Raw genomic sequence first — 23,630 nt, 5'->3', positions numbered from 1 at the left:
CTAAAGGACATGGCAAAAGTAACGCTTGCAAGCTAGGCAGGACTAAGTCTATTGGCAGCGTACAATGCTGCCATTAAAGGATCGATGTTGACGCTAAGGATTTTCCTCAAAAAAAAAAAAAGGACTCTAGGGCCTAAAAAGTGTTTCTGTCTATAAGTTTCATGATACTGAACTAAAATTTCTGGCACTGAAGATATGGCACCAAGGCAGTGTTTTTGAAAAACAGGCCAAGAAGTCCCTTAGGGGAGCTAATGGTGATACCAAATAGGAATGACAATAAGAAAAGTGCATCATTCATTGCTATTATATAATTCTTATAATGAAACTACTCTTTTTTTTATAGCAGAATGGTGGTAAAATCTCTAGACGTTTCGGAACGAAACTGGTCATAAGACTGAACTTCAGCAAAGGTGAGAATGGCTCAAAGGTAGGATCGACGATCAATAAAATACTCAAGAAGAGGCCAAGGACTTAGGAGTTTTTTCTCATAGACTTGGACCAGGAAATCCTCCAAGAGGCCTATAAACATCTCAACAGCTCACCCAATAAAGACCTTAATGACCTACTAGCGCCTCACCATGGTCCGATAGTGCATGCACATTTAGACTCGTAAGGTATATGATACTATATACGAGTCAACCGAGAGTCTGCTTTTACAAATTTCAAATTCAAGTTCAAACTAAATCATTTTAATATCAGCACTTTTGAAATTCGTATACTTATGTTCAACTTGCTATATAACAATTATGTCACAAATACGAAATCAAATTTCAAATTTAATCTAGCTGGAGTATGCGGTAAAACATGCTAGCCACATATGTTTATACATCACATATGCCACGATAGCATGCATGCCTCGCCATGCCACAAGCATGTGTATGACATAGTCGGCTGAGTCGAGCCAAGCGAGCGAGCGTGTATAGACACTAGCCCACATCTCCAAAGCTTAATTAGGTCTAAAACAATTGAACATCAATAAATGAGAGTGTCCTTGCATTTAACTATCTAATATTGGACATCACTAGCTAGGTCTGACCTAATGAAATCCTTCACTTGCCCGAGAAGCGTAGGAAAGGCTTACGAATATTGAAAAAGAGAGGAAAATTAAGTGGAACATTTGAAGGAGAAAAAGAATGTTAGTAGGGGACTCCCTTGGAGTAATAGCAAGAAGATTGAGTTGTTTCAGACCGATTGACTTGGTGCCTTAACCCTGAAGAGGCTCGTAAAGGTCTCAACAATTCTCTCATAATAGCCCGACAATTTGTGCGCATTAAGACCCATCTCGTGTATATTACGATTTGCAGATCAGCCGAGAGTCAACCTTTTAAAATTTCAAATTCAAGCTAAATCAATTTAATAAATTTAATCTAATTAGAGCGTGCAGCAAAACATACTAGCTGCGTGCATGTATACGTTACACATAGCATGGCTTGTTGAGCCGAGCCGAGCGAGCACTTGTACGGTCACTAGCCCATCATTCCCAAAGCCCAACAAAACCCAAAACAACTTGACATCAATAAATACAAGTGTTCTTGCATTTAAGTATTTTAAAATTCTAACTTTTTATTAAAATAAAAATAATTACAATTTCTATTTAAAAATTTGAACCTCTTTCTGGAAAGAAAATTAAAATTTCCAACATCTTCAGCACATCCACGCTCGAACTTTGACTCAGCATGAATTCAGCGTTATATTCTAGGAGGAAGGAATCACACCGTTGTTGCTCGAGCCTAAACTGGCAAGAGATTTTCAATCCGAGAGGTGACATTCTTTAAGGGAATCTGTTAGAATAATGAAATCGTTGACAGTCAACGTGGCAAGGATATTAATGATTGGGCAAATCTTACAAACAATGCGATTTATCTTAGTTGGATATGGAAATTGAATCTAGGCGACTACAGAACCAATCTTCATCTAGTATTCCTTAAAACCGCTTCGTCCCAAAATAAGTACGCACGCACGCGTCAAGGACTTTATCTACAATCCTAGAGAAGATCGAACAGCCGTCACAACCGTATCTCTGAAGGCCAAGTCTTTATTTATTACGGCCATAAATACCGAACGTCTGAATCCAAGCTCCAGGGAAATCCATGCATGGCGAAGAGAAGCAAGGCCACAGCCACCAACACCAGGTGTCGCTCCAACCCACCATGGTCAGATCTCCCGGAGCTCACACTCCATAACATCCTCAGCCGGCTCTCCCCCAACGTTGCGGATTTCCACGCCTTCAGCGGCGTCTGCAAGGCATGGAGGTCGATCGCCAAGGCCTCGAAGCAGGAGCTCCTGGCATCCCAGCCCCCCATGTTCATGCTCCGCCTCTGCACCAGCGGAGACCTTCGCTTCCAAAGCATCACAGACGCAGATCGCCCCCGGACCAGCCTGCTCCAAGTCAAGACCAAGAACTGCGTCGGGGTCTCCTTCGGCTATCTCATCATCGTCGACAGATCATGGCGGCAGCCGTCGCTCGTCGATCCCTTCACCAGCACCACTATCCGCATGCCGAAGCAGTCCTTTCTTATCCGGTTCGCAATCCTGACGGCTCCCCCCTCTTCTCCAGACTGCCTGCTCCTGGGCTGGGGTTCAAGCTTGGATGGGAGTAGATTTCGAACCAACGCCGTTGCAGCCTGCGAGCTTAATGGCTCGGCCGGGATGGTGCAAACCTGTCACCACTCGTTTCGCAGCGCCATCTTTCGCGACGGCAAGGCCTTCGTTCTGTCGAATCTCTATGGAGTTGCGGTCATGGATTTGGTGCTTCATCCTAAGCCAAGGTTAGTAGAAGTCGAGCGCCTGCCTCTACCAGCCCGGGTATTACACTTGTTGCTAAACGAATTGATGCTAACTGAAGTTGGAGGCGAACTCCTGTTAGTGTACAAAGATCCTCGTGGAAGACTCTTTGTGGAGGCTCAATCGCTGGACCCAAAGAGAGCAGGCTGGGTGCCATTAACGAGCTTAGGCGGGCGCGCATTGTTCTTGAGCTACAACCGATGCGAGGTGGCGGAGAATCCAGCAGCATGGGATGGTGAAGACTGCATGTACATGGTTACTGGAAATGCAGTGGTGAGGCAGTCGTTGAAGGATGCAAGCACCAAAGTTCTCATTGAATCTTTGCCGCCACGATACGTCGATAAGCGTAGGAATTATGGTTGGGTTTTTCCGATTTCAAACTGACTTCCAATGAACTTGTTCTAGATGTTCACTGAAGGTAGGATGAATTAGCTGTTGGAAGCCTTCATTAGTTTTATTTCTCTCAAACTTTTTGTTATAGATATATAGTATATTTCTCTTTTGTATGCATGCATGTTAAGGAGTGATATACACTGTTGATCTTCTGTGACAGCAACTATATATTTTGTGGATCATGAATACATGTGCAGTAGAATGAGTTCTACCTCAATTGTTGGAAGCAAAAGAAAGGGAACGGTAGGAGAGGAGGGAAGGAGGCATTATGGCAGGGAGAAGGCAGAGCATGGAATGCGGTCACAAACAAAAAAGAAGAAGAAGGCACTTGGTAGGAGAGAACAGAGGAAAGAAGAGAAGTTCTTCACTGCTCCCACTTCATCTCCCCTACATCTTCCTCTCTGTCAAGTGCTTTAGCAACCTCAATTTGCCAAAAAAAAAAGGGGTAATTAATTCCCCACCCTTCAAAAGACCGTGCTATAACAAAAAATCCCTGTTGACCGGTCTTAAAACTTTTGGTCCGGTATCTCCACCAACTTTAATTCCCGGTCCCTTAGCTTCTTTCTTTTTTTTCAAAAAATACCAAAAATGCCCTTGCCCCTTTTGATCTAACATTCCCAGAAGAACAAGAAAAAAAATGCATGGCCGCCGCGACCACTACCCATCCCCGCCTGTCCCCGCCCGAGCTCTCTCCCGCGGCCGCCGCCGACCCTAGCTCGCCCCCTCCCGAGCCCCCTACCGCGGCTTCGCTCCCTTCCGAGCCCCCTCCCACGTTCCGCCCCACCTGAGCTCCCTCCCACGACCGCCGCCAGCCCCGGCTTGCCCCCTCCCGAGCCCCCTCCCACGGCCGTGCCGCCAGGCATGCCCCCGCCCCTTCACGAGCCTCCTCCTGCGGCCGTCGCCGGCCGCTTCCTCCTCCCGCGTCCGCCGCGGCCCAGCCCCTTTCCGGAGCCGCCGGCCTCACGGGAGGAGAGGTGTTCTCCGCTGGCTAGCCGCCGCCGACGGCGGCCCCACCCCCTCCCGCGGCCCCCTCCAACGGCCGCCACGGCTCGGCCCCCTTCCGGCACCGCCGGCTCGCGGGAGGAGAAAAAAGAAGAAAGAAGAAGAAGGGAAGAAGAGAAGAAAAAAGGAGGAGGAAAAAAAAAGAAAAGGAAAGAAAAAAAGAAAGAAAAGAAAAATAAATAAATAAATAAATAAATAAATAAATAAATAAATAAATAAAAATAAATGAATGAATAAATAATATATACTAATAAAATAAAATAATTATAATAAATAAATAAATAAAGCCGCCACGGTCAAGCCCTCTCCCACGGCCTCCTTCTGCGGCCGCCATGGCCCACATTCCACCCCCACCTGAGCTCCCTCCCGCGACCGCCGCCAGCCCAAGCTTGCCCCCTCTCGAGCCCCCTCCCACGGCCGCGCCCCTTCACGAGCCCCCTCCTGCGGCCGTCACCGGCCGCGGCCCGCCCTCCTCCCGCGTCCGCCGCGGCCCAGCCCCTTTCCGGAGCCGCCAGCCTCGCGGGAGGAGAGGTGTTCTCCGCTGGCCAGCCGCCGCCGACAGCGGCCCCGCCCCCTCCCGTGGCCCCCTTCCGGCGCCGCCGGCTCGCGGGAGGAGAAAAAAGAAGAAAGAAGAAGGAGGGAAGAAGAGAAGAAAGAAGAAGGAAAAAAAAGAAAAGGAAAGACAAAAAAAAGAAAAATAAATAAATAAATATATAAATAAATAAATAAATATAAATAAATGAATGAATGAATGAATAAATAAAAGAAAAAAAAGAGAAAGGGGGCCGCCACGGCTCGGCCCCCTTCCGGCGCCGCCGGAAGAAAGAAGAAGAAAGGAAGAAGAGAAGAAGAAAAAAAAAAGAAAAGAAAAAAAGAAGAAAAGGAAAGAAAAAGAAAAAAAGAAAAGAAAAAAAAGAAAAGAAGAAAAAAGAAAGAAAAAAGAAAAGAAAAAAAAACATAAGAAAATAAAAGAAAAAGAAAATTTAAGTGTGTGCAAATAAGACTTGATTGTGTACAGAGAGCACTTAACTGTGTGATGCACACAATTAAGTCTTCTCTGCACACACTTAACTGTGTGATGCACACAATTAAGTGTTCTTTGTAAACAATTAAGTGTTCTCTGCACATACTTAACTGTGCATAGAACACTTAACTATATGCAGAAAAGATTTAAGTATGTGCAGAGAATATTTAATTGTGTGCATAGAATATTCAACTTAACTGTGTGATGTATAGAACATTTAACTGTGTGCAGAAAAGATTTAAGTATGTGCAGAAAAGACTTAATTGTGTATAGAGAATACTTAACTGTGTGCAGAGAAGATTTAAGTGTGTGCAGAGAAGACTTAATTATGTACAGAAAATACTTAATTTAACTGTGTGATGTATAGAATACTTAACTGTGTGCATAAAAGATTAAAGTATGTGCAGAAAAGACTTAATTGTATACAAAAAACACTTAACTGTATGATGCACACAGTTAAATGTTCTCTGTACACAATTAAGTTTTCTTTGCACACATTTAACTGTGTGATGTAGAAAATACTTAACTGTATGCAAAGAAGGAGAGAAAAAGAAGAGATGGAAAGAAAAAGAAGAAAAAAGGGAAAGAAAAAGAAAAAAAGGAAAGAAAAGGAAAAAAGGAAAGAAAAAACAAATAAGGAAAAAAAAGAAGAAAAGGAAAAAAGGAAAGAAAAAGAAGAAAAAAGAAGGAAAAAGAAGAAAAAGGAAAGAAAAAGAAGAAAAAGAAAAAAAAAAAGAAGAAGAAAAAGGAAAGAAAACGAAGAGAATGAAAGAAATGTGATGCATAGAACACTTAACTGTGTGCATAAAAGATTTAAGTATGTGCAAAGAAGACTTAATTGTATACAAAAAATACTTAACTGTATGATGCACACAGTTAAGTGTTCTCTATACATAATTAAGTTTTCTTTGCACACATTTAACTGTGTGATGTAGAGAATACTTAACTGTATGCAGAGAATGAGAGAAAAAGAAGAGAGGGAAAGAAAAAGAAGAAAAAAAAGAAAAGAAAAGGAAAAAAGGAAAGAAAAAACAAATAAGGAAAAAAAAAGAAGAAAAGGAAAAAAGGAAAGAAAAAGAAAAAAAAGGAAAGAAAAGGAAAAAAAGGAAAGAAAAGGAAGAAGATAAAAGAAAAAGGAAGAAAAGGAAAGAAAAAGAAGAAAAAGAAAAGAAAAAGAAGAAAAAGGAAAGAAAAAGAAGAAAAAGAAAAAAAGAAAAAAAAGAAGAAGAAAAAGGAAAGAAAATGAAGAGAATGAAAGAAATGTGATGCATAGAACACTTAACTGTGTGCATAAAAGATTTAAGTATGTGCAGAGAAGACTTAATTGTATACAAAAAAATACTTAACTGTATGATGCACACAGTTAAGTATTCTCTGTACACAATTAAGTTTTCTTTGCACACATTTAACTGTGTGATGCAGAGAAGGAGAGAAAAAAAAGAGAGGGAAAGAAAAAGAAGAAACAAAGGAAAGAAAAAGAAAAAAGGAAAGAAAAAGCAAATAAGGAAAGAAAAAGAAGAAAAGGAAGAAAGGAAAGAAAAAGAAAAAAAGGAAAGAAAAGGAAAAAAAGGAAAGAAAAGGAAGAAAAAGAGAAAAGAAAAAAAAAGAAGAAAAAGGAAAGAAAATGAAGAGAATGAAAGAAATGTGATGCATAGAACACTTAACTGTGTGCATAAAAGATTTAAGTATGTACAGAGAAGACTTAATTGTATACAAAAAATACTTAACTGTATGATGCACACAGTTAAGTGTTCTCTGTACACAATTAAGTTTTTTCTGCACACATTTAACTGTGTGATGCAGAGAATACTTAACTGTATGCAGAGAAGGAAAGAAAAAGAAGCAGGAAAGAAAAAGAAGAGAGGTAAAGAAAAAGAAGAAAAAAAAGGAAAGAAAAAGAAAAAAAGGAAAGAGAAAGCAAATAAGGAAAGAAAAAGAAGAAGATAAAAGAAAAAGGAAGAAAAGGAAAGAAAAAGAAGAAAAAGGAAAGAAAAAGAAGAAAGGAAAAAAAAAGAAAAAAAGAAGAAGAAAAAGGAAAGAAAACGAAGAGAATGAAAGAAATGTGATGCATAGAACACTTAACTGTGTGCAGAGAGATTTAAGTATGTGCAGAGAAGACTTAATTGTGTACAAAGAATACTTAACTTAACTGTGTGATATATAGAACACTTAACTATGTGCAGAGAAGATTTAAGTGTGTGCAGAGAAGTTTGGCACACAGGTAATATACCATGGCACACATTTAAGTAAGCTTGGCACACAGTTAATCAATATTTGAATACTTAATCTAACCTAACACATAGTTAAATCTTCTCGGCACACAGTTAAGAAAGATTTAACCGTGTGCTAGACTAGATTAAGTGTTCAAATATTGACTAACCGTGTGCTAAGATTACTTAAATATGTGTCATACTTACATGTGTACCAAGCTTACTAACCTAACTGTCACTCACTGATTATTTTCCTTTTTCTTCCTTTTTCTTTTCTTTTCTTCTTTTTCTTTCCTTCTCTTCTTTTTCTTTCCTTTTCCTTCTTTTTTTTTTCTTTTTCTTTCCTTTTCTTTCTTTTTTTTTTCTTTTCTTTTTTCTTCTATTCTTCTCCTCCCATCTTATTTATTTATTTTTATTTTATTTCATTGAAATATATTTAGTTATTATCTTATTTATTTATTTATTTATTCATTCATAGATATAATTATTTATGCATTTATTTATTTATTTTTCTTTTTTCTTCTTTTCTTCCTTTTTCTTTCCTTTTCTCTTTTCTTTTTTTTCCTTTTTCTTCTTTTTTTTCTTTTCTTTTTTCTTCTCTTCTTCTCCTCCCTCCTTATTTATTTATTTATTTATTATTTTATTTTATTGAAATATATTTAGTTATCTTAATTATTTATTTATTTCTTTATTCGTTCATTCATAGATATATTTTTATATGCATTTATTTATTTATTTATTTATTTCTTTTTTTCTTCTTTCCTTTTTCTTCTTTTTTTCTTTTCTTTTTTCTTCTCTTCTTTCCGAAGCTTCTTCTTCTTTCTTCCTTCTTCTCCTTCCTCCTTTCTTCTCCTCCCGCGACGCCGGCGACGCAGGAAAAGTGCCGGTCGTTATTTATTTATTTTTTATTTTATTTTATTAAAATATATTTATTTATTATCTTATTTATTTATTTATTCGTTCATTCATATATATATATATTTATTTATTTATTTATACATTTATACATTTATTTATTTTTCTTTTTTTCTTTCTTTTTCTTTTCTTTTCTTTTTTTTCATTTTTTTTCCTTTTTTTTCTTCTCTTCTTCTCGATGCCTCTTCTTCTTTCTTCTTTATTCTCCTCCCTCCTTCTCCTCCCGCGAGGCTAGCGGCGCCGGAAGAGTGCCGAGCCCGGCGGTGGCTCGGCGACGTGGCCGGTGGAGCGCGGCCGAGATCCTTTCTCCTCCGGATTCTCTCACGGGCGGCTCGGGTGGGGAAGAAGCACGGGTGGAGGTCGAGGGCAAGGGAGGCGGCGGCGGAGACGGCGGCGGAGAGGGAGTCACACTTAGCGTGGAGATCGGAGCCGATGATGCGGAAGCGGAATGGGCACACGCGGACCTTACGGGATGGCTCGGAAGGAATAGGATTCAAAACAGGGGAAAAAAAGGGAAAATGAAGATGAAGGAGGTGAAGGGCATTATGGTCTTTTTATGAAAATTTATTATGCATTGGAAATGGGTATGGACCGGTTGTTAAAGTTATGTTCAACAGGGATTAAACATTACAGTCCGGTCAAAGAATGGACCGGACATTAGTTTCCCCAAAAAAAAATTTAGATCTTTTCCAGACCGAAATTTTTTGATGCGGTAGTAAAAGATACTTGCATTTTTTAATGCTTTGGTTCAAATCTCACTTCTATTTGGTCACCATCAGCTTTCCTCCATCGGTAATAAAAGAAAACCAAGGTAATAGAGAGAATACTGGTGAAGAGTGAGAAGAATTGATTTGCTTGGCAGCAACCTCAGGATGAGGGAGAAAGATCGAAAGCCTTAAAATTGCTTTTCCCAATAATCGTGTTTTCCATTATAAGTCCAATATTATAGTAAAATATATAGTCATGATCTTCAACTCTCTGTAACAAATTCAGATATGTCAGACACAAGTGTCAACAAAATCAAGACCCATAGATACAATCTATTGCCCCAAGTAAAATTAGTTCAGGTTGAATCATATAGATTAAAAATTAATATAATTCTCTAATTTTTAGTACTATAGTTACAGAGTCTTTTCAAAGATCATTGCTCCCAATGCTATCTTCCTGTCTGGTGCTACAGACAGGTGCCTTTGTTCATTTTATTATGAGTTTCTCTTAGTGCTACACTACTATCCGAATAGATACTAGTACATCTATCCATAAGTTGGTATGAGCACTGTTCTGAAAGGCAAAGCATCAATTTAATAATAAGCAGGTCTTAAAGATCTTGGCCTTGAACTGCTTCATGGAACTGCAGTTGAATTGCTGCCTGCGCTTTTGAGCATTAGTTGGTAATACTATTTTGATGTGTGAGATAGGATTATCGATTATATTCCGGTTCCCAATTTCGGATTCGTGCTTTTGGCTGAATCATTAAACAACAAGAAAAAATAAAGTAGAGGTGAAACAATCTCGATATCAACTTACATTTTTTGACCTGATTAAGTCACCTAACAATATACAGATGGCTGTCTATTCTTTACATATTTTAGGAATAGATAGTGTGCAAAGGCATTGGTTCGGATGTTGTGATTAAAGCAAAGGCTGATTTAGCTATCATTTTTGTGATTCAAATCAAAAACTGCTGTCTTCTATAGTATCTTTGTGTTTGAGGAATACTCATGCAGTTTGGAACCTTTCAATGCATCTTGTAAACAACATGACTGTCTCTAAAGTTCCTTGAACTTGTTTAGTTGAAGTGGAGCCTGAGAATATCCATTCATACGTTTTTGAGTTCAATGAGAACCCAGCTGACGAGCATAAGCCCCGACGTCTTCGTCAGGCTAAGAATTCAAATTCATTTAAATCTAATTTCGAGCACCATGATCGACTCATGGTTAACTCCAATGAATCCATATTGCAGTATTCCCTAATTCACATAGATTATGGGCCAGGCCTGCTTTGATACCATTTGTAACAACCAAGGATCTCATCCAAAAAGGCTAGCCAGAAGGTATTATTTGGGTTCCTTGATCCTGTATAAGTACCTAAGATCTACCTAGTGAATAACTGATGTGGGACTAAACACACGCTTGCACGGGTCCTCACAGTTTGTATGGTAGATGAACATCTTCATCTAAGGCAATTCACTTAGCATTAGGAAATATAAGGTTGTGGAAGTTAATTTACATTTAACTAGTTCAATCTTCTTCTAGGACCCTTCTTTCATGCATCTAAGGCAATCCAGTAACTCCGTTGCGTCGATTGAAAAGGTGTTAAGATAATCCCAATATTGGCTTAAACTGATTTTTCTTTTTTCTGCAATTTACCAGCACAACACTTCATGTTTTGCTCTTTAAGCATCGAGGAGTTATAGTGACTAAATATCTTGTCACAGTTTTTAGAACACCAAACTGTGGAAATGAGGGTACAATTCCATGCATGTTATATATTAGGCTGGCCGGGCTGTCATTGAAGTGGTGGATCAGGACCTTTGAATTAAGGGGTCATTCGTCCTGTTAAGAGACTGTAGCTAATATTATTTCAGTAAATTTGATTAATATATTCAGAAAGTGTATCTAAGATATGCTTAGCTTCATATAATACCATTACTTTAAGTATAATGTTTCTTACTCCATGGTTGGTTAATCAATTAGTACATTCCCCTGAGAATTTTGTGTCGAACATGCATTAAGTAATACACCTATTATACATTTTTTTAAGATGGAAGAAAAATATTTTGTATGCTTAAATAGGTGTTAAGAGGATAGTAGATGCCTGAAAGCATATGATTAAATGCAATTGATAGTAGATATAAAAGATATGGCTCTATAAAATTCATCATGCAAGAGATTGGAACTGCTATTTACTCATCTTAGTGATGTTTCTTTCATGTCAGACAATCTCATCTTGCAGATGTTTCTTTCATGTCAGACAATCTCATCTGAAAGATTTGAAATGAACTCGATATCGTGGTTGCCATTGGTTAATTAACTTGGATTGTGGTGTTTTATCATAAAAACTGTTTGGCTCTCTATACTGGTTCAATCGTTCACACACACACACAGAGACACACACACACACACACACACACACACACATATATATATATATGTATGTATTTGGTCTCTCTATACTAAAAAAGGCTTGGCATTTTTCCTTTGGTTACTGGGCACTAGAATAAGATGACTTATACTTCTGTTATAACCAACAGAACAACTTCACAAAAGTTTCTTATATAAGGGGACAACATCTCAAAAATACTGCATGGGAGTCACTTGTTTGGCTACCCTTGCTTGTAATAGATTTGGACTGCAGCAAAGATTTAGAGGACTAAAGAGCCTTCAATATGTTTTTGATATTATATTTTTTTGTCAAAATTCTTCCCATTTAATTTAATGCTCTCCTCCTAGCTTTTGAGAAAACCTTTTATTTGAATGTCAAATTTGGAAAGAGCTCTTTGAGTTATTTAGGAAAGGACACAACCTTGGGTGCTTCCCTTGCTGGATTTTTTGGTTGTTCCTTGAGTTTTTTTCCCTTGGCTTCTTTTGGATTGGTTCCCTCCTCATCCTCTTTCGAGAAGTGATTGGCAATCCTTTTTGGAGAGATTTGATCATTGTCTTGCTGGATGAAAAGAGCAGCTCTTTTCCTTTGAAAGACTCATTCTTTTCAATTCGATGTTATTCTCTCCACCCTTATGACATGTTCATTTTTTTGCTACCTTATTAGCTGATAACAAAAAAAAAAAGGGATTCACACATTTTTTGTTGAAGGATTCACAAAGTTCTCTCTTTTCTATGAACTAATGAATTGGAAAATAGTCTGCAAACATAAAAAAAATTGGTGGGCTAGGAATTATTAACCTTGGTAATTTCAACAAGGTTCTTTTAGCAAATTGGAAATGAAAATTTTTATCACAAAAGAATCAAAATTAATTCTTCTTATTATATTAAATTGCAGTTCAATGATATTGTCCTAGAAGAATGAGTGATGTACAAGCGCTTGGCTTGGAATCTCCTTTGTTTTAGAAAATAGAAAAGGACATTGCATTTTAGAATAAAATTTGGATTGGAGATTATGCCTTGAATCCTCTCTTCGCTAAACTCTTTTAGGTGGTTGGGGATTAGAATGCCTCTGTGGACTCTTACTAGAACTCCTTTTCAGACTTAGAGACTATTCTGGTGAAATTTTCAATCTCTTTTTCTACTTTAGAAGCACTCAAATGCTTATTTAGAAGATTTATATGAAAAACTTCTAAAACAAAAGAAAACCATGGATTTAAGAGGTATATCAACTAAGCAAGTACATAATCGAGGTACACTTTATCTTTCGAGCTAATCAAACCTAATTTGGGGAGTCATTATCTTTGTTTAGACAATCAATGTGTGGAAAATACCCACGTGTATAATACAAAGGAGGATGTCAAGAGTAGGAAGAGATGCTAAAAGTAAGATACAAGATGATATAATACAAAACAAACCCATGTCACTTTACTTGCCAAAATCAAGAGAAAAAATTGGAGTTCGTGCATGAATTTATTTATGAAAGACCGAAGTTGACCTCCCTTCTCTCCATCTTATCTATTTTCTCTCTTCTTTCCTCTCTCTCACTTCTTTATGTTTTCCTTCTCATAGTTGCTATGTCTATTCATGTATTGCATGATGCCTAACTATCTTTCTTAAGAGATTATACAATAAACTTTATCACCACTACAAACTTAACAGTCTCTCTCTTCAGTTTCATTGGAGCTCTCCCTTATTACTTCTTTTGCACATTTGATGCTAAGCTTTACATGTAAAACTGTCACGACCCCCGCCCCGTTCTCGGCGGGCCGCCGCGACGGTCCTAGGGTGCGGGTAGGCATAAGGCCACCAGCCACCACGTAGAACCCTACTACCTATCAATTATCAATAAATCTTGAAAAATTTGGCATGATGCATGCACAAAATGATCACTTTTTCTATAGTGACCTGTCAGGATTATCTCAATACATACAACACACTACCTGTCAGAGCAGCAATAACATAATCTGTCACATAATAAACCTGGACAATATATAGCAATACATTATCACAGGCACACAACTGATCTGCACACATATATATACCTGCTTTCCAATCCATCCATGGTCAAACCCATATCCACAACAGGATCTATGACTGTAACTATGCACTATATATAATAGAAGGTTTATAATACACCAAAATGTATAAACCTCTATCTACATTATACTATACTATGGAGCGGCACAGCTAGCAGGCAATCTCTAATCCTGCTCCTCTCTATACAATACCTGCCCTGCAATCAAAAACATCAAACTGGAGAGTGAGTATATAAATACTCAGTGAGTGGAGTAGAGAGTACTATGCACATGAGACCAGATATAATCATGGCTCGAGGTGAAATCTCAAGATCAATAACAAGATGAATATGATCTCAACATAGAGAATATGGAGTAAGTCATCAATATCACCACAATCAATATCAACTCATCTGAAGCATATATGGAATAATCAAGTCAACATATATGCTACTCATGAATATGCTCAACAGGTCATAGTACTGAATCATATAAATCAGGTGTCAATAGGCTGAATCATCAACAAAACAGCTATCGGGAGGTGGGTTTTACGCCCCAGGCGAACCAGCAACAACTCCCTACTGCCATATGCATACATCGAATATGACACCACACCAATATGTAAATCACCACTAGACAGCTGTCGGGAGGTGGGTTTTACGCCCCAGGCGAACCAGCAACAACTCCCTACTGTCACATGCATATGCAGGATAAGACACCATACTAATAATGTAAATGCTAGACAGCTGTCGGAAGGTGGGTTTTACGCCCCAGGCGAACCAGCAATAACTCCCCACTGTCACATGCATATGCAGGATAAGACACCACATTGATCATATAAATGCAGGCCAGTATCCAGAACAGAAATCCATCTCACATCTACATACTAAACGGCACCTCGCGGGAATTCTACATCCGCGGAAAGCCATACTGCACCTCGCGGGGTCTTACTATGCCCGGCGGCAAGCAGAATATAAGTCGTAGGACCGGCCGATCCTACGCTTAGGGCCGTGTCCCCCCTAGGAAGGGACTGGGCTCCGCCCACCCAGAAGGCTACTATGTGCACAAAGGCCGATGTTCAACCCCATCGACTATAGGTGTCCTGTAGATACTTCCAAGCCATGCATAAATGCCATAATGCACCCTCCCAATACTCTACTAAAAAGGAGCATAATCAAGACTACCACTCACTCGATCATGACCCAATCATAAACTAACATCAGGTTTGGGAGTGAGGGGTCAAGGGTGTGCAATGCAACTCAATATACCACTTACAAGTCTTTGAAATAGAGGAAATGAAATCAATTTACAAAAGAAGTCATTTCACAATTCAGATCCAATTTAATTACTCATAAAGAGTATAATCAAGGTTACCACTTACAAGTCTTTGAAATAGAGGAAATGAAATCAATTTACAAAAGAAGTCATTTCACAATTCGGAATCAATTTGGTTACTCATCAACCCCTCATAATTCCTCTCAATGTTTCCTCAAATGCGTGCACAAGATAATCAAGTATGGAGAAACAAAATTATAGAGGAATCTACTACAATATCAATCAATATGCACAAGTGGAATCAATTCACACTTGGCGGTATTCATGAAAATGAATTAAGGATGCTCATGGTGCAAAGTACATGACTCCCACTCACAAGTCTTTGAAATAGATGAAATGAAATCACTTTACAAAAGATGTCATTTCCAAATTCAGATCCATCGTAATTCCTCTCAATGTTCCCTCGAATGCATGTACAGAATAATCAAGTATGGAGAACAAAATATAGAGGAATCTACAACAACAATTAATCAATAGGCTCAGGTGGAATCAAGTCACACTTGGCAACATTCATGAAAATGAATAAGGAATGCTCATGGTGCAAAGTACATGACTCCCACTCACCTGTCAATCTGGCACAGCCCTGATACACCTTCAAAACTTTATGGTAGGCAGTAGGGGGCTTCTTCTTCCTCTTGTTCCCTAGCTTCTTGTCCAACTGTGACATGCATTTACAATACATTTAGTTTTGTATCAAGGGCTATAATCTACGTGCCAATTATAATATAGGGGATTTTAATTAATTCAACTCCCCCGTTCCCTAAATCTTTTCTTTTCTTTCTCTTTTTCTTTTTCTATTAATTAACTCATCATTTATGTGTATTAGGGACTCCCTTGCACGAGTACAAGGTCTCCCTTAGCCTAATCTAGGCTTAATACCCTATTATAGCATGAAATCCCCTATTTTCCCACTCGGATGAACAGTAACCCGGACCGACAGCCGGTTACTTCATCCTGGGTTTGATCCACTTTCCAAACTCCAAATTTGATGAAATTTTTACCTAATATTCTACACTCATAGGGGATTCCAGAATAGTAATATGCATCACTATCGGAGGCCGTTTGACCTCCGAAATAATTCGCCGAAGTTGAGACTTCGACACAGTTTTTCCGTAATACCGGAAAAATTTGTCGAAATCCGATTCTTCCTCTTTTAACCACCTCTACAACCCTTATCCGACCCCTCTAGACTATATTCACCCTTTGTATAGCCTAATGTTATCAAAAGACTAGATTGGGATGGACATTTACCTTTTTCTTTTTGGAAATCGAGGTCCTTGCGTAGAGGAGAAGGAGATCTACGTTTTTCCCTTCAGCTAGAAGTGCAACCGGGATCTCCTTCCTCTTCCTTTCTTCCTTTCCTTTCCTCTTCCTTTCTTCCTTTCCTTTCCTCTCCTTCTTTTTCTTCCTCTCTGTCCGTCTGAGACTCCCCTGTGACTCTCTCTCGGTTTCCATCCAAAAGCCACACAAACCCCCTAATTAAATCACATCAAAACACTATTCACCCTTTGTTTAATATTATTAAATTCTCATTTTGCCCCTAACATTTCAACATATCTACCGTTATGCCATTAACTTTTGATTCCTTCCAATTTTACCCCTTATATCAATTTTAAAGGACTATTCTATCCCTTTTTATATATAAAAAAAATTTTGGGGTTATTACATCCTCCCCTCCTTATATAAAATTCGTCCTCGAATTTAAAAGAGTAAATTACCTGATTACTCAAAGAGGTGAGGGTATTTGCTCTTCATATTCTGCTCGGTGTGGTATTGGGAATCAAATAAATTGGAAGTGTTTTACCTTCTATCTCTACCACATAGGTAGGATATACATACTTCGCTTCTATACTATCCCCTACAGATGTACTAATAGCTAAGGGAATATGCATTAATATCTTATCCTTAGCTAACTTTTTAGCAAAATAAAGGGACACAAATGAATGGGTAGCTCCAGAATTAAATAATACTCTAACTTTAATCTTATCAATGAGGAGCATACCTGTCACAGCTACATTTAATGCCTGTGCCTCTTGTGGATTTACCGTGAACACCCTTCCTTGCCCTCTACCTACTGGAGCTGATGGCTGAGATGGTCCAACACTCTGCTGTGATGTTTGTGCTTGACCTCTACCTCTGCCTACAGGCTCCCTACTACTAGGCCTGTCCATCTGCACAGAAGGATAGGATGCCAAAGGCACAAACTGCTGGGTGGCACCCTGCGGGCATTCTCTGACAAAATGACCCGGCTGTCCACATCTGTAGCACACTCCCTGACCCATTCTGCATCTGCCAGGGTGCTGCTTCCCACATATGCCACATACTGGCCATGATTGGAACCTAGATTCAGTTCTGGCCATAGTGACTGGAGGACGAGGTACTGATGGTAGAAAAGTATCTTGTGATTGACCTCTTTCCCTCCATTTCCTCTTACGTGGGGCAGGTGGAGCTGAGCGTACAGACTGCTCCGTCGGGCCCTCCGAGAGATTTACTCCCTCAGATCTACCTCTACTGCTTTGCTCCTTCCCCACACTTATTTTCCTCTGTTCTCTTTCAGCTCTTTCCTCTTTGTTTCTGGTCTCCCACTGTTTTGCTTTATCTATCAGCCTAGACAAGGTGGGGACCTCTACTGCCAGTACTGCATTATAAAGCGGGGAAATCAGACCCCGCCTGAATCTTTCTATCCTGGCAGCTTCAGTGGGGATGATGTAAGGAGCATACTTCCCCAATCTAGTGAACTCACGAGCGTACTTAGATACGCTCATTCCGGGCATCTGCTTCAGCCTCTCAAACTGAAGAGCCCGATTCTCCCTCTCAGCCGGAGACAAGAACTCATCCATCACTGCTTGCCTGAACTCTTCCCAGGTTGGAGGATTCCTACTGTACAATCTGTCCTCCACTTGTCTCTGGTACCAGCCCCATGCATCTTCCTTCATTGTAAGCCCTACAAGTTCTATAGCTCTTGCATCAGAACAGGGCAGTCTCCGTATCATCTTTTCAGTCTCCTCCAGAAATCTCTGAGGATCTTCACCTTCTTCCCCCTTAAACTCCGGAGTTCTGAGCCTCAGAAACTCCTGTACAGTAATCCTCTCATCATCTAGAGCCCGCCTGGCCAAACTTCTTGGCACAGGTACAGGAGGTGGGATAGATACTACTGGCGGGGCAGGAGATTTCCCCCGAGCAATCTGCTCCCTCAGAGCCTGATTTTCCGCCAGTAACTGTTCCATTAATGCATCTCTACTTCCTACCTCTCCTTGATCATTAACCCTCCGTCTATTAGCAGGAGGAGATTTTTCTCTTTGGGGCTCGACATGTGCGGAACCCGCATCCAATGCTATATCTGGCTCCATTCTCCTTGGAAGTATTCTTTATATGTCTCTAAAAGAGTTAAAAAAGAGAGGGCAGTCGCTACACACTGAGTCATAATATATTTTACTGAATTGTAAATGACTCATAAATTAACATACAGAAAAACCCTATGCTCCATAGTATAATCCTATACTTAATCCTGACTCACCCTATTGCTCTGACAGGACTCTTCTTAACCTTTGCTCTGATACCAAGCTTTGTCACGACCCCCGCCCCGTTCTCGGCGGGCCGCCGCGACGGTCCTAGGGTGCGGGTAGGCATAAGGCCACCAGCCACCACGTAGAACCCTACTACCTATCAATTATCAATAAATCTTGAAAAATTTGGCATGATGCATGCACAAAATGATCACTTTTTCTATAGTGACCTGTCAGGATTATCTCAATACATACAACACACTACCTGTCAGAGCAGCAATAACATAATCTGTCACATAATAAACCTGGACAATATATAGCAATACATTATCACCGGCACACAACTGATCTGCACACATATATATACCTGCTTCCCAATCCATCCATGGTCAAACCCATATCCACAACAGGATCTATGACTGTAACTATGCACTATATATAATAGAAGGTTTATAATACACCAAAATGTATAAACCTCTATCTACATTATACTATACTATGGAGCGGCACAGCTAGCAGGCAATCTCTAATCTTGCTCCTCTCTATACAATACCTGCCCTGCAATCAAAAACATCAAACTGGGGAGTGAGTATATAAATACTCAGTGAGTGGAGTAGAGAGTACTATGCACATGAGACCAGATATAATCATGGCTCGAGGTGAAATCTCAAGATCAATAACAAGATGAATATGATCTCAACATAGAGAATATGGAGTAAGTCATCAATATCACCACAATCAATATCAACTCATCTGAAGCATATATGGAATAATCAAGTCAACATATATGCTACTCATGAATATGCTCAACAGGTCATAGTACTGAATCATATAAATCAGGTGTCAATAGGCTGAATCATCAACAAAACAGCTATCGGGAGGTGGGTTTTACGCCCCAGGCGAACCAGCAACAACTCCCTACTGCCATATGCATACATCGAATATGACACCACACCAATATGTAAATCACCACTAGACAGCTGTCGGGAGGTGGGTTTTACGCCCCAGGTGAACCAGCAACAACTCCCTACTGTCACATGCATATGCAGGATAAGACACCATACTAATAATGTAAATGCTAGACAGCTGTCGGGAGGTGGGTTTTACGCCCCAGGCGAACCAGCAACAACTCCCCACTGTCACATGCATATGCAGGATAAGACACCACATTGATCATATAAATGCAGGCCAGTATCCAGAACAGAAATCCATCTCACATCTACATACTAAACGGCACCTCGCGGGAATTCTACATCCGCGGAAAGCCATACTGCACCTCGCGGGGTCTTACTATGCCCGGCGGCAAGCAGAATATAAGTCGTAGGACCGGCCGATCCTACGCTTAGGGCCGTGTCCCCCCCTAGGAAGGGACTGGGCTCCGCCCACCCAGAAGGCTACTATGTGCACAAAGGCCGATGTTCAACCCCATCGACTATAGGTGTCCTGTAGATACTTCCAAGCCATGCATAAATGCCATAATGCACCCTCCCAATACTCTACTAAAAAGGAGCATAATCAAGACTACCACTCACTCGATCATGACCCAATCATAAACTAACATCAGGTTTGGGAGTGAGGGGTCAAGGGTGTGCAATGCAACTCAATATACCACTTACAAGTCTTTGAAATAGAGGAAATGAAATCAATTTACAAAAGAAGTCATTTCACAATTCAGATCCAATTTAATTACTCATAAAGAGTATAATCAAGGTTACCACTTACAAGTCTTTGAAATAGAGGAAATGAAATCAATTTACAAAAGAAGTCATTTCACAATTCGGAATCAATTTGGTTACTCATCAACCCCTCATAATTCCTCTCAATGTTTCCTCAAATGCGTGCACAAGATAATCAAGTATGGAGAAACAAAATTATAGAGGAATCTACTACAATATCAATCAATATGCACAAGTGGAATCAATTCACACTTGGCGGTATTCATGAAAATGAATTAAGGATGCTCATGGTGCAAAGTACATGACTCCCACTCACAAGTCTTTGAAATAGATGAAATGAAATCACTTTACAAAAGATGTCATTTCCAAATTCAGATCCATCGTAATTCCTCTCAATGTTCCCTCGAATGCATGTACAGAATAATCAAGTATGGAGAACAAAATATAGAGGAATCTACAACAACAATTAATCAATAGGCTCAGGTGGAATCAAGTCACACTTGGCAACATTCATGAAAATGAATAAGGAATGCTCATGGTGCAAAGTACATGACTCCCACTCACCTGTCAATCTGGCACAGCCCTGATACACCTTCAAAACTTTATGGTAGGCAGTAGGGGGCTTCTTCTTCCTCTTGTTCCCTAGCTTCTTGCCCAACTGTGACATGCATTTACAATACATTTAGTTTTGTATCAAGGGCTATAATCTACGTGCCAATTATAATATAGGGGATTTTAATTAATTCAACTCCCCCGTTCCCTAAATCTTTTCTTTTCTTTCTCTTTTTCTTTTTCTATTAATTAACTCATCATTTATGTGTATTAGGGACTCCCTTGCACGAGTACAAGGTCTCCCTTAGCCTAATCTAGGCTTAATACCCTATTATAGCATGAAATCCCCTATTTTCCCACTCGGATGAACAGTAACCCGGACCGACAGCCGGTTACTTCATCCTGGGTTTGATCCACTTTCCAAACTCCAAATTTGATGAAATTTTTACCTAATATTCTACACTCATAGGGGATTCCAGAATAGTAATATGCATCACTATCGGAGGCCGTTTGACCCCCGAAATAATTCGCCGAAGTTGAGACTTCGACACAGTTTTTCCGTAATACCGGAAAAATTTGTCGAAATCCGATTCTTCCTCTTTTAACCACCTCTACAACCCTTATCCGACCCCTCTAGACTATATTCACCCTTTATATAGCCTAATGTTATCAAAAGACTAGATAGGGATGGACATTTACCTTTTTCTTTTTGGAAATCGAGGTCCTTGCGTAGAGGAGAAGGAGATCTACGTTTTTCCCTTCAGCTAGAAGTGCAACCGGGATCTCCTTCCTCTTTCTTTCTTCCTTTCCTTTCCTCTTCCTTTCTTCCTTTCCTTTCCTCTCCTTCTTTTTCTTCCTCTCTGTCCGTCTGAGACTCCCCTGTGACTCTCTCTCGGTTTCCATCCAAAAGCCACACAAACCCCCTAATTAAATCACATCAAAACACTATTCACCCTTTGTTTAATATTATTAAATTCCCATTTTGCCCCTAACATTTCAACATATCTACCGTTATGCCATTAACTTTTGATTCCTTCCAATTTTACCCCTTATATCAATTTTAAAGGACTATTCTATCCCTTTTTATATATAAAAAAAAATTTTGGGGTTATTACAAAAACATTCCTATCAAGCTCTCATGCTATTCGTGATAGATAACTAGTCCTTTGGAAGGTTCTTTATCATCACATTTTCATGTTGTTATTCCCTAAAAACTACTTTGCAATGCCCTCGATTAATTCTAGTGATGTTGCAAATCATTAAGCTCTTTTCTATTAGTATTAACTTTGATCCTACTTGACTTGTGTCTTATACATATGTAATATCAATCTTCCTCCCTCTTGCCACTATAAGCACCACAAAAAACATTTTGATAACCTTGCAAGACCCTTTACTAGATCTTTCTTTGTTTTTTTTGTTTGCGCGTGGGGAGTGAGGGGTGGGGTGGGGGAGCATTTTTATGCCTTACATCCTTCTATTTTTTAATTTATGTTTTAGTCAATAAGCAAAGGAACCAATAGGTACAAACTGAGTATGTTGTATTCTCAAATAGATATAGTTCATCATTCCAATTATGATAAGATTGACTAAATCAGGAGAAAAAATAACAACCTAGTAAGCCTTATTCTCCATTTCCATGCATATAGCCCACCAACCAATCCACCATTGTTTTTCTTCTTGAAAGGAATGGAAAATTCAAAAAGAGGCTAACTTGTCCGTCATGAAGCTAGACAAGAGTGGTGATATATCCCACCTAAACTACTCCTACCTTAGATTCAAGAGAAAACTATGCTAGAATCACCTTCTAGCCTGATATGTATATTTTCTATTTTTGAGAATTGATTTATAGCTAATGTTGGTCATATCACAAACATTAGCTATCACCACAATTTCTAAAATTCCGTTGTTTTTCATTCTCATATAGCTTAAACTTCCTAGTTCATTAGATGTATACAAAAAATTTGTAGTGTGGCATGGTAAGAGACCAATGTCAACAACTAAATGTGTATCCTAGCATGCAACACCTACACAAGCTCTATTACAAGCTTAGAATATATTCAAATTATTATTTAAGTAAATAGTATTGGCCTTCTTATCTATATTTGCTCTTCACCCTTGTTTTTTCTTTCTCACTTCCCAACTTCAAACAATCCTTTTCTTTAAATGTTTCGTCTCTATAAAATGGTAAAATAAATCCCCATTAGTTCAGATGTGATTTATTTACATCCTTGTCAATTGGTTTATATTTAGATTTCTGAAATTCAAACCTAAATTGACTAGTCCTAAATTGACCCTATTCAATATGACAAAATTTAGTTAAAAAACAACCTGCATTTCAATAAAAGTTTAGATCCAAGATGGACTTGACTTGAAAGGAGACCTTTTATGACTTGGACCCACTAATTGATTGCTCAAATGCAAATTAAAATAGAAATTGAAGCCTATTTAGTCCATTCAGGATTAAGCTATAATTGACTCGATTTGATGCACTTGCAACCCTATTTATGGGCCTTAATGAGAAAGGGAAGTGGAAGATGCCATTTTGTGAATTTGCTAACATCTTCTTGATGGTTGCACAGGAGATTTGGGTCCAAATCTTGATTATAAAAATATACATCATAGAGAGACTGCTTTAACGAACCAATATAAATATCACTTGAAAGTAAATCTTTGGGATAGTTATATAAAAACTTACATGCAACAAGGTAGGGAAAGGTGAATGAGAGTGTAGATCCACCTACCTGGCTAGCTACAGTAGAAAGGAAAGGAAGTGCTATTTTAAGGTAAAAGGAGATAAATGCATAGAAGACCTGGAAGCTTATCTTATATTTTCTTCTCATAGAGCCACAAAGTGTGTAAAAGGCATTTTACCAATATATCGAGAGCTGCTATCCTGATATTTTAGTTAGCACATCTATGTATACATATTATCCCAACATTAGACTTCAAATCCGATTCTTAAAAACAAAAAAGAAAAGAAAAGAAAAAACAAGTCAAGCTTTCATAAGCACAAAACCACAACCATCAAAGCATATAAAGCCAAAAAAAAAGAAATCATGTATTGCTGCCCTTCAAGAACAATGAAGCCAAAATATCCTAACCTCACAATATAAT

General features: G+C 39.0%; 2 protein-coding genes across 2 annotated transcripts in view; one reads left to right on the top strand and one right to left on the bottom strand.

The window, feature by feature from the left end:
- LOC103698793 (pto-interacting protein 1-like) overlaps positions 1 to 23,630 on the bottom strand; it is a 55,031-nt gene that overhangs the window by 1,141 nt on the left and 30,260 nt on the right. The gene's annotated exons all lie outside the window — the stretch shown is intronic.
- On the top strand, positions 2,095 to 3,168 carry LOC103720058 (uncharacterized). Its single transcript, XM_008809586.3, has one exon. It carries the CDS (start codon positions 2,095 to 2,097, stop codon positions 3,166 to 3,168), a length of 1,074 nt encoding a protein of 357 aa, XP_008807808.3.

This window comes from Phoenix dactylifera, chromosome 17, assembly GCF_051530095.1.
Source record: "Phoenix dactylifera cultivar Ajwa chromosome 17, Ajwa_hap1_PhDact_Kaust_v1.1, whole genome shotgun sequence".
In the NCBI taxonomy this organism is placed as follows: Eukaryota; Viridiplantae; Streptophyta; class Magnoliopsida; order Arecales; family Arecaceae; genus Phoenix; species Phoenix dactylifera.
Note: the sequence above shows the minus strand (reverse complement) of the source record. Positions and strands in the feature narration are given on the sequence as shown.